Source organism: Lycium barbarum, chromosome 1 (assembly GCF_019175385.1).
Source record: "Lycium barbarum isolate Lr01 chromosome 1, ASM1917538v2, whole genome shotgun sequence".
Classification (NCBI taxonomy): Eukaryota; Viridiplantae; Streptophyta; class Magnoliopsida; order Solanales; family Solanaceae; genus Lycium; species Lycium barbarum.
This window is the reverse complement of record NC_083337.1, coordinates 1,193,121-1,211,189: the sequence shown is the minus strand read 5'-3', so window position 1 is coordinate 1,211,189 and position 18,069 is coordinate 1,193,121. Positions and strand designations below refer to the sequence as shown.

General features: G+C 36.1%; 2 protein-coding genes and 1 long non-coding RNA gene across 3 annotated transcripts; 2 read left to right on the top strand and 1 right to left on the bottom strand.

Moving 5' to 3' along the window:
* The first annotated feature begins 407 nt into the window (after positions 1–407).
* Positions 408–7,597, top strand: LOC132628305 (DDRGK domain-containing protein 1). The gene is made up of 9 exons (XM_060344103.1): positions 408–567; positions 2,589–2,736; positions 3,429–3,534; positions 4,116–4,222; positions 5,567–5,668; positions 5,743–5,904; positions 6,173–6,229; positions 7,038–7,074; positions 7,162–7,597. Exons 2-9 carry the CDS (start codon positions 2,617–2,619, stop codon positions 7,365–7,367), a joined length of 897 nt encoding a protein of 298 aa, XP_060200086.1. The 5' UTR covers positions 408–567; positions 2,589–2,616; the 3' UTR covers positions 7,368–7,597.
* Positions 7,598–9,715: 2,118 nt separating this feature from the next.
* On the top strand, positions 9,716–14,351 carry LOC132631684 (COBRA-like protein 10). The gene is made up of 5 exons (XM_060347668.1): positions 9,716–10,224; positions 10,831–11,145; positions 11,473–12,015; positions 12,275–13,174; positions 13,909–14,351. The coding sequence occupies exons 1-4, from the start codon at positions 9,951–9,953 to the stop codon at positions 13,153–13,155; spliced, it is 2,013 nt and encodes a 670-aa protein (XP_060203651.1). The 5' UTR covers positions 9,716–9,950; the 3' UTR covers positions 13,156–13,174; positions 13,909–14,351.
* Positions 14,352–15,134: 783 nt separating this feature from the next.
* On the bottom strand, positions 15,135–17,865 carry LOC132631258 (uncharacterized). The gene is made up of 3 exons (XR_009578850.1): positions 17,615–17,865; positions 16,449–16,514; positions 15,135–15,516 (listed from the first exon to the last, which is right to left on the bottom strand). It is a non-coding gene; the product is annotated as an uncharacterized LOC132631258 (long non-coding RNA).
* Positions 17,866–18,069: the final 204 nt, after the last annotated feature.

The following is an 18,069-nucleotide window of genomic DNA, read 5'->3' as shown; positions in this document are numbered from 1 at the left end:
TTATGCCTATTCGGGTAAAAGTTATGCCTTAAGGCATAGTTTTTAGGTAAAGTATGCCTTGTCCAACATAGTTTCGCAGAAATTAAGTTATCCTACCGAACTATGCCTTGTCTGACATAGTTTTGTGAAATTAAGTTATACTACAAAACTATGCCGGAAAAAACACTACATAGAAAATATGTCTTAAGACATAACTTTTGCCGGAACAGGCATAGTTTCCATGAAAATCATGCCTTGTGATTTTTTTTTTCTCTACCGGGGTTCGAATATCTGATTTCATAGATGCGCGAATTAATGTACTTTGGCCCACAAATTTTCATTAAATGAAAAATAAAGACAAAAATTAAAGACCACTGATTTGACTATTTGAGGGACAAAAACTAAAAGACCAAGTCCATATGAAGGACAATCCATGCAAAAAATTGATGGGGAAATCATAGCCCAAATTGTGTCTCACCGTTGGGGAAAACATAAACCAACTGGATTTCAAATCGGGACCCGAATTTTTAATATTTTCGACCCGTCAATTTCTCTTTCTCCAGTTACAGCCGGCGATCTCTTTCTCAGGTAAGCCCTAATCCAATTTTCAATCATGTTTAGTGAGTCTGAATACGGATTGTTAAGTTTCGTTGCGATTTTAACAAGTTAATTTGATCAATTTTAACTAAATTTTGTTTCGCTATATGAATCATCTGCTTAATCCAGTTTTTTAAACCTGTATAATTAGTCAAATACGGTTTGTTAAGCTTCGTTTTGATTTTGACAAATTAATTTTCTTAATTATGCATCAAATCGTTATAGGATAATCATTATAACGAGTAGAATACGGATTGTTAAGCTTAGTGGTGATTTTAACAAGTTAATTTGCTCAATAATGCCTCGATTCTAACTAGTTTGAGTTTTAATCCTAATTTAAATCCTGTATACCGAGTAGAATACGGATGTTAAGCTTAGTTGTTATTTTAACTAGTTAATTTTCTCAATTATGCCTCAATTAACTAGTTTGAGTTTTGCTATACGAATCATCTGCTTATCCTAGTTTTAATCCTGTATAACGAGTCAAATACGGTTTGTTAAGCTTTGTTGTGATTTTGACAAATTTAATTTGCTCAATTATGCCTCAATTCTAACTAGTTTGGGTTTTGCTACTCCCTCAGTCCCAATTTATGTGATACTTTTCGCTTTCCGAGATTCAAACTGCATGAACTTTGACCAATATTTTAAGATGTATTTTTTCACCAAATTGATAGGAGAAAAGTTGCAAAAATTATAATGCTTTTTGTAGTTTTCAAATATAGAAATTTTCATCTTAATAATTGAGTTAATCTAATCCAATTTAGCTTCAAAGTTTAGTCAAATTGACTCTCAAAAAGCGAAAAGTATCACATAAATTGAGATGGAGTGGGTACATGAATCATCTGCTTATATTCCGTTCTATTCAAGCTCTTATGATCCTAATTTTAATCCTGTATAACGAGTAGAATATGGATTGTTAAGCTTTGTTTTGATTTTATTAAGTTAATAATTTGCTCAATTATGCCTCAATTCTAATTAGTCGAGTTTGTCTATATGAATCATCTGCTTGTATTAGCTTAATTCAAGCCTATATGATCCTAATTTGGTAGAGTTCAATTTCTAATCCCATAAAAGTTCAATCTTGTGAAGTCAGCTAATCTGAAACACAGCCTTATATCCAAATCACTCTATCCGAATTGTTTAATGTCGAAGTTTTCTGCTCTACGTTAAAGAATTTGCAATTTGGTTACAGTGCTTTCTGGCTGCATATAGAAACTGAAATTTTAGTTTTTGGACTTCCTTGTGATTTTGACAAGTTAATTTGCTCAATTATGCCTCAATTTTAACTAGTTGAGTTTGGTTATATGAATGATCTGCTTACATTCTGCTCTTTCAAGCCTATATGGTCCCAATTTCAAATATCCATCAACCTATGGCGACTCTCTTCCTTTATCCGGTGTCGGAATGGATATGCCTTGTGGAACTCACTTTGGTGGAGTTCCATTTCTAATTGTTTAAAAATACAATCATGAAGTCAACTCATCTGAAAAACCGCCATATATCCAAATTACTCTATCCTAATTGTATAATGTCTAAGTTTTATGGTCTATGTTAAGGAATTTGCTTAATTTCTTTTAAAGGGTTTTTCATAGCTAACTTATCATGCCAACCCCAACTTGTTTGGGACTGAGGCGTGGTTGTTGTCCTTATCATGCCTTGTGTATGTCAAGCCTATATGATCCCTATTTCAAATAACCATCAACCTATGGCAACCCTCTTCCTTTATCCGGCCTCGGACTGGATATGCCTTGTGAAACTCATTTTGATGGAGTTCAATTTCTAACCGTTTAAAAATTCAATCATGTGAAGTCAATTGATCTGGAAAAAACTCCATATATCCAAATCACTTTATTCTAATTGTTTACTGTCGAAGTTTTTCTGGTCTACGTTAAGGAATTTGCTTAATTTTTCTTAAAGGCCTTTTCATACCTCACTTATCATGCCGACCCCAACTAATTTGGGACTGAGGCATAGTTCTTATACTTATCATGCCTTGTGTATTGCAATTTCAGACAGGATACTGCACTAAAGTATTGAAAAATGGAGGACATGTTGGTAGCGATTCTTTCGATGCTTCTGATTTTGGCATTAGTTCCGCTTTATCTGTGGAAACGCAGCCAAAATTCTGAGTCTTCCAGAGAACATGAAGATGAAACTCAGGTTTAATTGCTTTTCCTTGTGGTCGATTGGTTTCTTGCTGCTTGTTTTCTGTTACAAACTTGGTGATGTAAGAGGATTATTCGTGAAATTTCTCCGGTACAAGGTGATAGGGATAGGGGATTGATTCTTTGACCCTCCTAACTAAAGAGTGATCTGCAAGTGGGTATCGCACCATCGTTGGAGTTTGAGAAGATTATGATTTATGAATTGATGTTAGGATTAAAGTTTTGGTACAACCATAATAACTAATAGTCCTTGGCCCATTTTATATAACAATATTTGACTGGATATGATGAGTTTAAGATGTTAATCTGAACTTAATTTTTTATTAATGACAATGAAAGAAAATATCAGATTAATGGTTAAAAGTAGTTTGATAAAGAAAATATCATGTCATGTTAAAAGTTTGAATAGTTTAATGAATTTGAATTCTTAAAGGTGTGAAAGTTGTAAAGAGATGTAATTATGCTGCACGTCTTGGGATATCCTGAAATGGGAAAAGGGTATTGTATAATCGGAACAGAGGGAGTGCTAGACGTCAGCATTAATAGACTCCATTATTGTGGTATTACTGGAGGGACTTGTAAAATGTGTCTCGATGCTGTTTAATCGTCACTGAATTTGGAGAAATAAGAAATAAACACATTATTCTAATTTAGCAAGAACTGAAACTATTGTCGTCTGAATATCAGGTTGAACAGAGGGAAACTGTAGTAAGAGCCACTGGAACACGTCGAATGCGTCGAAGACCGGCCTCTTCAGCTGCTAGCACATCTTCGGCTGCAGCCACTATAGATGGTATTCTCTCCTTCATCTCTTGCCCGATTGAAACTGTTTTATTGGTTTTCTTCTGATGTCTAATTTTTCTTCCATATCGTTTTAGCTTGTTTATTTTTAAAATCTAAAGATACAGTATCACAATTTCCATGATATTTTACTAGAAATTATCTTTGCTCATCTGGTTTCAACTCTTAAGTTGGAGGGTAAAAAGAAATTGGAAACTGTTTCTCACCTTTGAGCCATTGCTTCAAAGTAAAATATGCAAGATAAAACTACAGGAGGAGTATCTTTCCATTCATTGAAAATGAGCCTAATTAGCTATGGCTTATTGAATTGGCCATAACTTTGTCTCTTTATGTTCATCCTCATTGTGACAACTTCATTTGTAAGGTGTTGCATCAAACGAGAAGTAAAGGGTTGCCATTCGTGGACAAAGACATGTTTATTGTTACTTTTCTTGGTACGAAAGATGTATTTTTCTTAATGTCTTTTGGGTGGCCTAGCTCTTCTTGATTATTATCCACAAACTGCTTCCCCTGCTTTAGTTGCACTAGATGAAGTTGATGCTTCATGTTTATATTTTTGTCATATATGTGCAGAACTGGCTGATGGCAGTGATGATGAAGAACCTGGAGATGGATATTATGCTGCAAAATCATCAAAGAAAAAAGAAAAGAAGCGTCAGGAGCGGGAAGCACAAAGACAGGTATCTCAAACTTATAAGCATTTGAGTTCTATCCTTGCAAAAGTTAATTGTCCTGAACCTAATTCTGTTGCAGAACTCTTATAATCTTAATGAGTACAATTTTTGTTTGTAACAAGCCTGATGCTTGTGATTTGTATGCTTTGCTTTGAGGGCATGTGTTGATTGTAATTATTGCAACAAAGATTGAGCACGGGATTAAAAAAAGTCCCAACGATGGGACTAGCTATTATCAGAAATATGTCAGCAATGTATAGTATGAGCATACAAGTGTTTAAAGACATTTCTATGCTTATCAAACTTTCAGTTTCTCTCTTATCTTATTTCCTAAATTGAGGCTGGAAAGAATTATTACACACCTATTAATCACGGAAACCCAAACTTTAGTTTTTGTCGGACCCAAGGAGAGTTCAATGTCGAAATAGAGTGGGTGAAAGAGTAATGTTCATGTAGCACTGTATTATGCTATAATAGATCAGTAAAGCAATCTAATTATATTGGGATTTAGTTTTTTTTCATGTTTCCTAGATAGTTTGTTAATCATTAGGTGTTTGTTCCCTAATTATTCAAGGACCTTTTTTTTCCGATAATTCAAAATTAATGGTTGAATTCTCTTCCATTTTAAGTAATTTCTTGATTAATAAGAACTAGGAATCCTAGCTTGTGTTGAGTTCTTCGTGTCTTTATTTTTTTTACTTATAAACATTGCCAGAACTTTGTATGTTGAGCATCTTTAGTCAATGATAGCATCTTGATTGGTTGCTGCTTTCTGACCTTCAGGATTCACCCTGAATGAATAAGTAAAATACAAAATAATCCCTTCCTCTCATATCGTAGGAATTGAAAGCGTGCAAGATTTTTCAACATAATAGAGCATTTTACGCACTCAAGTTTTACAGGTCGTTGATGCAACTACAAATATTAGGTAGAAATTCTAAATGGTTAATTAAATACTAAGATTGGAAATGGAACAGTAGTGTACTTTGAAGAAAATTATTACTATGGAACTGAATCTGTTTAGTGCAATTCAATTTATGTGATGGTTAAACGTTCAATCCTCACCTGGTTGCTTTCCATTCACTTTATGGTTGGGTAATTTCTCTCCCATCTCGCGGATGAAAAGCTAAAGAATTGCATGGTTTAACACATTTTGCAGTGTGCCAATAATATTCACCGTAGAATTAAGACCCCCTCCAAGGCATCATGAATATCATCTCCATGACATTATGTTATAACACACGACTTGTCTTTTAGATTCAGAACTGAAATGTGCATTTCTATTGCGTCTTGCAAGTTTTAGAAATTGAAAATCAGGGTTGGCCATGATTCTTCTCATTGACTATATAGGCTGAAGAAGCTTCTCGGGAATCAAAACATACAAAGCAAAGTCACTATGATGAAGTCAGGAGGAGGAAGGAAGAGGAGCGTGAAGCTAAAGAGCGTGCACTGGTAAGTATATGTCTGTGTGGAATCACTTGATGTGTTGCAGAATACTTTTGAGAGAACTGGGATAATCTGTGTAGGAAGAAGAAGCCAAGGCTCGACAGGCCAAAGAGGAAGAAGCTGCTGCGTTAGAGTTCGAAAAATGGAAAGGTGAAATTTCCGTTGATGCTGAAGGAACAACTGAAAATGAAGTACAAGATGGAAGCCAGGGTCTGCTTTTTGATTTTGTGGAATACATTAAGGTAATTTTAATTCATGCCAGTTGAGTAATGACAAACTAAAGATTACTAAAGATTCATATACTATATATCTACATTGTTCCTCTTCTTTTTCTTTTGCCTTTTGATGTGATTTGATCTTTTCTTTTTTGATAAGTGCATTGTTTCTCTATTTTGGATTAGAAATTTTTTATATTAGTCAGGATCTACTTTTATGGTCAGAATACATAACTCGCAATTTGGCGAAAACTATTGACATGAGTCAGTCAAATCTTTTCATATACTATCGCAGAAACACAAATGTGTGCCGCTGGAGGATCTTGCGGCAGAATTCAAATTAAGGACTCAGGTAAGCACCTTTTGTCCTGTTACCCATTTCTGGATGTTGGTCACCATATCACCTTTTTTTCTTATGTGTAGAATAGTGCTTGTCATTTTTGGTTCTCTAAAAGGAAGATCCGAGGAAAGCTAGTTCATGTTGATCTTCTATTTGCCAAAGTTGCTCATCTTCCTACACATAATTAGGGATATATAGGGTGTGTTTGGCATGGAGGAAAATATTTTATATTTCTAATTTTCCCATGTTGGGTTGGTCTGAATTTAAAAAAAAAAGAAATCGCGGAAACCAAGTGCCTTAAAAATGAGGAAAATAATTTCCCTACTCGGAGTAGGTAAAACAAGTTCCATAAGTGGCATTCCGCTCTTCCCATTTCCAAGACACCTCATCTAAATCCCACCCCTCATAGCCCACACCCCCAACCCCATAGTGTTTGCCTAGATTATATATAAGTGTTTTTGGGATAATATCTTTTGTTCACTTACCTAACACCGAAAAATAAATAAGAAAGTCGCTTATTTTCCAGGATAACATTGTTCGAGAAAATATTTTCCATGGAAATCATTTCCCTTCATACCAAATGCATGAGACAAATCTAGAATTTAAACTCTATGGGTTCAACATCTAAGGTTCTTAGCATTGAAAATCTTTTATTGCAATCTTAGTGAAGTTTTACACACAAACTTATACTCCGCACCAAAAATACCTGGTTCAGATGAACCCGGTTCCATAAGCATCTGCCCTGCAAACTCACCTATAATGTTCTCACTTTAAGATACACTAGCTCTTGCTGCCCATTACTTCTTATTTCTTTATGCAGGAGTGTATCAATCGTATCAACTCACTGGAAGAAATGGGTATTCTTCGTTCCTTCTCTTAAAATTTTATTGTCCTTTCATGGAGCCATGAATTCTTGTTCCTAACGTTCAAATATTTCGATTCAGGGAGACTTTCTGGTGTCATGGATGATAGAGGGAAATACATATACATCTCACTAGAAGAAATGAAAGCTGTGGCTGACTATATTAGACGTGAAGGTAGGGTCAGTATCTCACACTTAGCTAGCAAGTCTAATCAATTCATAGACTTGGAACCAAAAGTAGAGGTGGTTGAGGATATAGGCAGCATCGAGGAGCCCATAGTTGCTTGAGCTTAATAAGAGCATGAACTTGTATGTATAATTCTATGGAAAATAAAATGTTTAATTTACATGTTTTACCTTAATTTAGATGCATTTCATTCTCCTTCCCTTTTAGGGGTGCTTATCAGTCGGTTCAGGACAGTTTTAGAAGCTTTCAGTTCAATATATTCGGTTTTTGATTCTCAAAAATGTTATACCAATAGCTTGCCGAAATTAATTCGATATGGGTTGATTTTTCATTTTCCTGTTTCAGTTTATCGCGGTTCGTTGATTCTGATATTACTCTTTAAAGTTATTTCCTTTCAACCAATTTTTTGAACAGCCACTAAAAAGTTGTAATCACGATTCAGAAATTGATTTTTCAGACTTGATGATTAAATCAAGCAAAAAAGAAAAAGAAAAAAAATTAAAAGAGAAATTAAATCAAAATGATAATGATATTTTCTTTTAAAATAAGATTCGTTCTTTGCTTAAAAAGAAAAGCAAGGTAAAAATAGCAGATCTTACATTATACGAAGTCAAATGTCACGAAGAACCAAATTTAAAACAAGTATGTTTGCATCTATGATCTATCCACAAAGTAAATATAAGGTAACAAATTTCACTTACCATGATAACTAACAATTTGAGCAAATTATTTGACCAGAACTAACAGATACTCTTTAACAAAAGTCTCGTATTTATGAATTCATAATTTTAAAAATATAATGAGTGTTCGCGATAAATTTTGCTAGCAGAAAATAATAACTGCAATCATAAAATAATAAATCATTTTATTGATTATTTTGTGAGTACAACTCTGAATGTATCCCTTGATTCTAACTTCCGTATTATTCGTCTTGATTCGAGGGCCAATGTAGCGTCTTTCTTGAATGAAGGATGGACTTCTATTGATGTATTGAATCTTGGAAGAACTTTGAGCAGCACTTTGGATTGTTGTCTCTCAAATTCTCCTTCTTGCTGAAGATGTCGTTGCTCTCCTTTGCCTCCGGTCAAGATGTTATGCAACTTTCAAGATGTCTTCAAAAGGAGATATGTGACCCCTTTATATAGGTGTTAGCTAAGGCTTGGGGTATTATGGCCTCCAAGTAATTCTAGCGAACCTTGGGTTAGAAAGATGTGGGTTGGACTCGTCTTGTAGAGGCTCAATTTAATGGACTAGCCCAAATGTAATTTGGATAATTAATCTGACTTTATTCATCAAATTTGACTTGGTCAACATGAACCTAGAACTTAATCCAGTTTTTTTTATGAATTAATTCAATTAAAATTTCGATGTCTACAACGAGTTCACTGTTAAGACTTGAAATGTTGAATCCATAAAGTTATAATCCTTGATTCGTCCCGAACACCAGAAACTTTAGAAAATTATAATTGAATTGCATGTTCGAGTGGTTATGGAATTATATCTAAATCTTTTTTTTTTATGACAAGGGAACCCGCAGTAGCTATCTTTTGGGTGTGCACAGGGTAAATCCCGCTCCTGTGCAATAGCCCGCAAATCACACAGGAGAGATAACCCGCACTAGGCATGCCACCGAGTCAAGGACCAATGAACTTCTTGTGCTGTAAATTTGGTAGTCTCGTTCTCGTATATACACAGGCAAGGAGTTGCCAGAGTCATTTTGTTGATGGTATTGGACTAATTAATCGCATTAGAATCTCTTTATTATAACATTCTCATTATTATTAGTCACTGCACAACAATCTCTTCATTATTAGTCTTAACGTATATGTGAACTAAACAACCTCTTAATGTCTAGTCGGAAACCTAGTATAACCTTCAAGTCTGCAATTCTTTTTTTGTTTTTTTTCAGTAAGTCTGCAATTCTTTAACCAAACATAAATATGGACTATGGATAATACATCCTTTAGTTCATGCAGAATAAGAAGTAATTTCCAAATTAACATTATTCCCCATTCAAACACCCTCATTGACAATTTTCGTGTCAAATAATTAGCTAAAATTTGCAATCTAACTCCTCCAATGTCAACAAGCCTTTAATTATACTTGCTACAAATATATATGTTCCATGACACGCTATTTTTTTTTTCTTTTTCTTTCAATCCTAAAATTGAATAAAAAAACAGAAAAAAGGAAAAAAAATAGCATTGGATGAGAGATAACATCCGATGGTTGACTTACTCTAGAACATTAACATATCTTCATTTCTAACCATAAAAAAACAATTCATTTAACATACATAAACATATAGATAATTATACCATTTTGTGTGTCCTCCTTAAGAATCGGTGTAAACTAGAGGAAGAGCGTTGAAGTTGAACAAGTCTCACAATTTTCGTTTTAACTGTCTGATGCATGATTTCTCTTATTTCTCTATCGTTCATTTTTTTTTTCTCCGTACTTGACATTAATTAACTAATTTGGAATTGAGACGTAGTTGATTGATGATTGCCGTGTGTTTTTTTCACGCGGCATCAGCAAATCTTCCTCTTCCTCCTCCACCTCCGACTGAAAAAAAAAAATTTGAACAAAGATAAAGCTTAAAAAAACAAGCCAAAAATAAAATAAAAAAATACACGAAATAAAAGAAAAAACAACCAACTTCCTCCATTTTTTTTCCCCTTCAAATGATCGTAACAAGTGAAGGAATGAAAATACCATGGATGAATGTGATCATTTGCATTGTGTTAGTTTTGTTATGTTATAGCGTTGAGGAATGTAAGGGACAAGACTACGGTGACGAGTCGACGGTTCCGGCGGCACCTCCGCCGGATCAGGACAACTGCGACGGCGTATTCGTGTCGTACGCATTCGACAGCCGCGAACGGGAATACCCTTTCGTGAAAAATGTATCGGCACAAGCATGGGCATTTAATTCGATGTTGACGGTCATAAATACAGGTAGGCAAATGTACAAGTTGGGTTGAATTTGAGCGGATCAAAATGAAAAAAATTGCACGGTTTTCCCTTCAAATGGGCTGGTCTTTAGTTTTTACCCTTCAAAATCTAACTTATGCCTAGTGACGCATAAGTCCTTTAAGGTTCTCGACATAACTTTGGAATATTATGATGCGAAAATAAAACTTATGCCACGCGAAATAGTTAATTGTCTTGAGGGAAAAAAATTAAAGACCAACACAAAAAAGGGACAAAAGTGCAATGCCCCATCAAGATGTGCTACGCTAATAAATGGGCGGGTCAATAACCAGCCCAAACTTGAGCAGTTTGGACGGGTTATGATGGGAAACTGACGTAAATGTACCCTTCGGCCATCTAGTTTACCAAACATGGCCGAAGTATGCATTGTCTATACACTTCGGCAGTAGAGGTAGTGTATAAGTATGTATATTATATGTATAGGTTTGTATATCATATGTATATTTAGTATAAACTAATATACACTACCTATATACTATGTACATATTTTGTAAACTAGATGACCGAATGACATTTGCTGTAATTTTCCCTTGTGATTCCATAGGCTAATTTTGCGACTTCTAAATACAGGGCTATTCGAGCTGAAATCGTGGAAAGTTCACGTAGGGTTTCAGCACAATGAGCTATTGGTGTCGACGGACGGCGCCGTGGCGGTGGAAGGCGACGGATTTCCGATTAAAGTTGGGAAAAACGGCACCGTTTTGGCTGGATTCCCGCAATCGGATTTGAAAACGGCCATTGATACTGCCGGAGATTTTACGCAGATGGCGGCTCAGGTGAAGATAAAGGGAACACAATTTGGAGTTTCGCCTAAAGCAACGCCAATGCCTAAGACAATTAAGCTACTCAATGATGGATACAAATGCCCTGCTCCTAAGAAATACAGTACGTATATATACTGTTTGTTTGATTTATTTGTATGCATGCATGCAAAAATTTTGGACAAGTGGTGTCGATATTTAAAGAGGCGGAAAAATAATAAATGAAAGATGATTTATTCTTGCACGATGACACAAAATTCCAAGATGATTCAATTATATTTTTGGTTGCATTCAATATTGTTACTTCCATTTGAATAATTTTTAAACTTATCTGCTTTTTATGTCTGATTACTTGAAAGAATATTTGAAGATTTAATTGCTTGTTAAATCTTTCAGAATTTTAATATTATCACTCTGCTGAAGAGGTTCTTATCTGTTGCAAAATTTGCAGAAACTTATATGCAGATGTGCTGCAAGAGGGACCCCAAATTCAAGCCAAAAAATACCACCATCAAGTTCATGCCTCGTCAATACGGAGACCTCTCGTTCACATACGACGTTCTATCCGCGTTTGAGAACAAGTACCAAGCTCAAGTCACCATCGATAACCTCAGCCCGTTAGGTCGTCTTGATCATTGGAACTTGACGTGGGAATGGATGAGGAACGAGTTCATTTATAGCATGCAAGGCGCCTACACACACAAAAAAGACCCGTCTGAATGCATTTACGGTGCTCAGGGACAATACTACAAGGATTTCGATTTCACTACCGTCCTGAATTGCCAAAAGAAGCCACTCATATCCGACTTGCCACCTGAAATGGAAAACGATGACAAACTTGGCAAGTTGCCTTATTGCTGCAGAAACGGGACGCTGTTGCCATCTACTATGAACGAGACTAAGGCTCGATCTATTTTCCAAATGCAAGTCTTCAAACTTCCTCCTGATTTGAACAGAACCGCCCTGTATCCGCCTATGAACTGGAAAATTGAAGGTACTATTTGATTTTTTGACAATGAAACTTATGGAAATAACTGAGAAAGGCTAAGAGAAAAATATCGGCAATGCAGTCAAAGGGAATTACTTTATTTGATCAGTAGGTTTACATTTAAATAGATGAACATCAAAACTGAAACAAGAAAAATCAGCTAAATTAAGGCAGTCACTATCCTAATCCCTAAAAGATCTAAAACTGACTAACAAATTCCTTATGAAAAGTTACTACAACAGGTTCTAAAGCATAATTCTAACAGGTACAATTAATCCGGACTACAAATGTGGCCCGCCTATAAGAGTTGATCCATCAGGATTCCCCGACCCTAGTGGAACTGGCATGACTTCAAGTGCTGTTGCCAGCTGGCAAATTACTTGCAACATCACCCGCCCGAAGCCAAAACAGAATAAATGTTGTGTTTCTTTCTCGGCTTTCTATTCCGACTCTGTTATCCCATGCAACACTTGCGCGTGTGGATGTCAGCAAACGTCTAAATGTGATGCGAATATAAAACCGTTGCTTCTCCCTCCACAAGCCCTTCTCGTCCCTTTTGAAAACAGGGACACACTGGCGAAAGAATGGTACAAAATCAAGCATTTAGGCTCTATGCCTAAAAAACCCCCCTGTCCTGATAATTGTGGAGTAAGTGTTAATTGGCATTTGGATAGTGACTATAATTCTGGATGGACGGCCCGAGTAACTCTATTTAACTGGGGTAACGACCAGTATGAGGATTGGTTCACGGCTGTGCAAATGAAGAAGAACATCGCGGATGGGTATGAGAACGTTTACTCCTTCAACGGGACTAAGTTACCTCAACGAAACAACACGATTTTCATGCAAGGGTTGAAAGGATTGAACTATTTAGTTGGTGAAGTTAATGGGACTAATCCTGATAAAGATCCAAGAGTACCTGGAAAACAACAATCAGTGATCTCATTCTTGAAGAAAAACATACCAAATATTAACATTGAAGCTGGTGATGGATTCCCTTCTAAGGTGTTCTTCAACGGCGAAGAATGCGCGCTTCCAACAGATTTTCCTAAAAAGAGTGCAGCATTCAAAGGACAAGTTGGTTTGTTGCCTGCAGTTTTGCTTGCTCTCATCACTTTCTTTCTGTTGACAGATCAATTACACTGATTTCCCATCCTATCAACTGGTATAGTCACATTCTCTTTTGTAAAAAAAAACTCGTACAGGATGTGTTTGGTATAACAGAAGTCATTTTCTGTAAAATATTTTCTTGAAAAAATGTTTTATGGGGTTTGGTCGGATTGTGGAAAATATTTTCTAGAAAGAACATCTATTCCTATTAAAGATCGGTGATAATGTTAGCAAATTAACCGGATAGTGTTTAGATGAAGTTTTTCTGTTTACAGATGTCTTAAGGGTGTGTTTGGTATGAGGGAAAATGTTTTCCTCCATACCAAACACACCTAAAGTGTTAGCTTAAAGCAGTAACATGAAGTTAAGAGATTATTGTGAAAGAAAATGACTTTAGTCCAAAAGCGAACAAGGTCATTTTTTCTCCTTTTGGTAGAAAATGTTTTCCAAGGAAAAGATTTTCTGGCGTCCAAACACCGGACAACGACTTATTGTTTGGAACAAAAAACATTTTCGCTCATATTAAATGCACCCACAATGTTGTTGGTTTTTTCCTATACTTTACCATGTTATTTTTTCCTCTTTATTACCAGAGATGCTCTGGAATGGTGGGTCTTTACGGGAAACAGTAACTTTTGTCTAGGCTCTTTATATGCATTAAGAATCTACTAAATGTCTATAAATATTTGACTATAAAGTCAGTTATTATTATATATTGACTTGGGATCACTATAGGAACCTGCTTCAAACCCTAAATCCGCCTCTTTGATCAATGTTTATTTGTTACAGGGTTTCAGTTTCAAGATTTTCTATAGGGCAAATGGACATGAAGTTGGGAGTTGTAAAGAAAGAGAAATGGATCAAGAAAAGAAGATCCCAAGACATGATTTGGATATTAGAAAACTTTTTAACAAAGTTTTTAAGACAGAACATGAATGTATACTTGTTTGATTGATGTATCTAAATTTAAAAAAAAAAAAAAACTTATACACAAATGAAACATGAAACTTTTTTTTTTTCTCTCGTGTAGTGGAGTTTGGTGGTGAGAGTAAATGGATACTGTTGAAACTTTTTATGTTCTTCAATAGGAAGTCCATAAAATGGATGAGTTATAGGCTGTTAGATATATATTCTAGTTATTCAGCGGTATCAAAGACAAGGAGCACTACTTTAATATTTCTTTAAATTTCTACTTAACTACTCTTTCTTCAAGTGATTGTTTATCATGATCTTTATTATACGACCCAAAGTAATTGAACATTAAAACAAAAAAAAAAAAAAAAAAACTTCAATCGTTTTTCAATCATTTACATTGGAACGAGTTGTAGTTTCTTCTAACGCTATTGATTTCTCTTCTGCTAGAGAACCAGAATCGCGTTTTCTCGAGCCCGAGGTTGTGCCCATTCTACGCGAAGTCCTCGTTCTGAAACTAGAACAACCCCTCCTTTGATATCCAAAGTAGGGTAGAGCTTCAAAGACGGTTGTCATTTCAATTTTATCGGTAGGAACAAAGTGACATAGCTAGAAGTTCTAATAATGGGATTAAAACAAAATTACAAAAAGCCACATTTGGGATTTGAACTTGCATTTCTCTCAAGGGGATTCAGTTTTTTTATAAATGTATAAAAAAAATATTTTTACCCTGTTTGTGCAATAGTACTTTCCGATGAAGGGAATTCAATATGGCTTTGCCACTGCGAGTGAGGTCAACTACCTCCTGCCAATCAATTCAGGTATTTTAAAGAAATCCGGGGTTCTACCTTCTGGCAACATGCATGATCTCGCTTATGGCGTCAAAATTCCTCCCTCCCCCTAAAAAGAGAAACTTCTTTTCTTCCACCTTCCCCATACGAGCAGTGAAGAACATAAGTTGTCACGACCCAACCCCGTAGGCCGTGACTGACGCCCTAGTTGGGCACCCTGACGTACTTATTCAATCGAATCACACAAATAGCATATACGGCCATAAATACTATATGCCGTCTCAAACTATATCAAACTAATTCAAACACATCTCAACGCAACCGTATGCAGATATATATATCAAAAAGCCGGCAAGGCTATCAAATGTATCAAAATCCGACAAGGCTATCAAATGGCACAACGGCCCAAAACATATACAAATGCACGCCGACAAAGCTGCCATAGCGAATAGGGTCATACAACCACATCTGAACAGAAGTAGGCACACACACCCACAAATACGTCTACAGACCTCTAACAGACCAAACGAATCATATGGCGGGACAGGGCCCCGCCGTACCCCTGAACGAATATATATACATACATGGCGAACAAAAATATATACCAAAAGATATGCTCTGAAAGGAGAAGAGCACTCCAACAGCAAAAAAGGGGTGTCCTAAACCGGTGGATCACCAAACTGTGCGTCTGTACCTGCGGGCATGAAACGCAGCCCCCCCGAAGAAAGGGGGTCAGTACGAAATATGTACTGAGTATGCAAAGCAGAATGTACAGAAAGCAAATCTGAGATATAAACGAAATGGAAGTATCAAACATAAGTGCAAATCCAACATATCAAAATTTGTTTACTTTCAAAAACATGTAAGTCATGCATCGGGTACAGAAGAATATGGTCGCCCACCCGTCGATGGCGCCATAACACAGCATAACACCAGAAAGTCTCAAATCTCCGTATCCCCGTCACATATCACATCACAACATAACGCCATACACAGCATAACACCAGATATAGGTGGAACCCGACCCTCTTTTGCGAGTAGCTCGGTGAACCATAAACACAGCATAACTCCGGAGTATATCAAAATGCGCACGATAACAGAACCGGCCCGGGACTCGGCGAAAGGAATAACAGAATGCACGAATAGAGTCGTGAGTAGTCATATGCATAAAATCATTATCATAACTTCAAGCATAAGTAAAATGATCATATTTGAAATCGGAATAATGGTCATACCAAATTCTTTCAAAGATTCTCCGAATTACATAAAAGAAGGTCGCGGGACCCACAGACGGGTATCGACCCGAATCAGGCCCGCTTATGGAAAACATACTCATTATACGTCATGCCAACTCTTATGAAAATGTTGGAACAATCCGAGCCTTTATGCGAAAGATATGGCATTCAAAGATTACGAAATTCATTAAAGTGAAACCTTTTGTACAAAGTTTGGAAATCCCTTCTTTCAAAAACATAATGGTTCATTTTTCATCAAATCATACATAGGAGTGCCAAAGAATATATAGATCATATCATGCTCGGATGTCGGATTTGGAATTTCCTTAAGGCTCTAATCTAGCCTATGTGAAACTAAGGCATGCCAAGAAAAGAAGGTTGCTTTACATACCTCGTACGCACTCCAAAATAGCCAATCTAAAGTAAATCCCAATCTACGTCTCGGGCTCCCCAAGGTCTACAAATACGCCAACGAATACCAAACATTAGCTAAGGGCACTTAAGTCATTCATTCCAACTATTCATTAAATTCTACAGAAAATTCGGCAACATTTCCCCTGTAAATAGGCCATCCCGAGAATTTGACTCGCTCAAAATCAACAACAACAACCACAATAACCAACCTAGCAACATCGATAATCAAATCTAAAGGCAAAATAATAATAGTAGCTCTCTTTTACACCATTCAACAACTTTCCAATCATTCAATTCAATGGCTTACTTTCAAGCCACAATATCGTTCGTACATTCGATTATTAACCCAAACCCATACTAACAACATTCAAGAACATTCTAAACAATTCACATAATATTTCCACAAGCCAAAAAATTTCTTTCTATGTTGGCCGAAAACAGTCCCCTAGCCGAGCAGCCCTCTTTTCCACTTTCCTCATTTTCAAGTCATGTTTTGTATCACAATCCACAATATAACGATATCATTCTCATAAAATATACGAATTACATCGAACGTACAATAAGCCTTAGATCAGCCCCTACCATTTCAACATCATTCTTGAGTCATTAAACACTTATTTCCAACTAGAATTCATATCGACGATAACTAAAATACTAAGCGATGGTAATGTGATCTTCGACATATTATAGGACTCACATTCGTCCACACTACACATATATATATATATGTTAATGTTTCTCATATATAAGGATTGCATTAAACGCACAAAGTTCTCCAAATCAGTCCGCAACGCTTACTATGTCAATTTGGGACATTAAATTCTCATTTCCAACATAAAAGTCGCCATAATAACCATTACGACGCTAAACGACATTAGGGTGCCCTTTGGCATATAGCGTGACTCATGTTCATCTATCACTACCCACATATTTATATGATTCTTAGCCATCCTACACACTACCACAATTAAACATGCTACTTGAAAATCAATTCATACACTCAATTCCAACACCCATTTACACAGCCCCAAACACAATGCACACACTCCACTTCCAACATACTATATTCCACCAATTTCATCCATATTAACATACTACAACATGAAATAACGTTCACAACACAAAAACAAGAGCAAAACATACCTTTCTTCTTCAATCCACCAAATAGTTAGGGTTTGCTAATTGACACAACGGATGGTTGGATGACCCAAACAATACTTCCACGCTACTTAGGGGCTTCAATATAGTGGGTTTGTATCAAGGAAATATTTTTAGAGAGGCTCAAAATGATCTTGCTTTTTCCTCTCCTTGGCCGAAAACAGTGGAGTTGTGGAGCTCTCCAAGTTCTTATTTTATTTGCTAAGTGTTGAAGTGGGAAATGAGAAAGATGACTTAGTTTTCCTCTTTTAAGTGTCCACAAAATATCTCTCTTTGTTTATGGCCCACACATGTGTTGGACCAATTAAAATTGGTCACACAATGTGTGGGACCATTTCAAGTCCACACGGCCACAATGGCATTTGGTGCAAGATTTTTAAATCCCAAATTTATGAATTGTGGTCCCAATTTTCCCTAAGTGTTCAATACCAACAATTTCA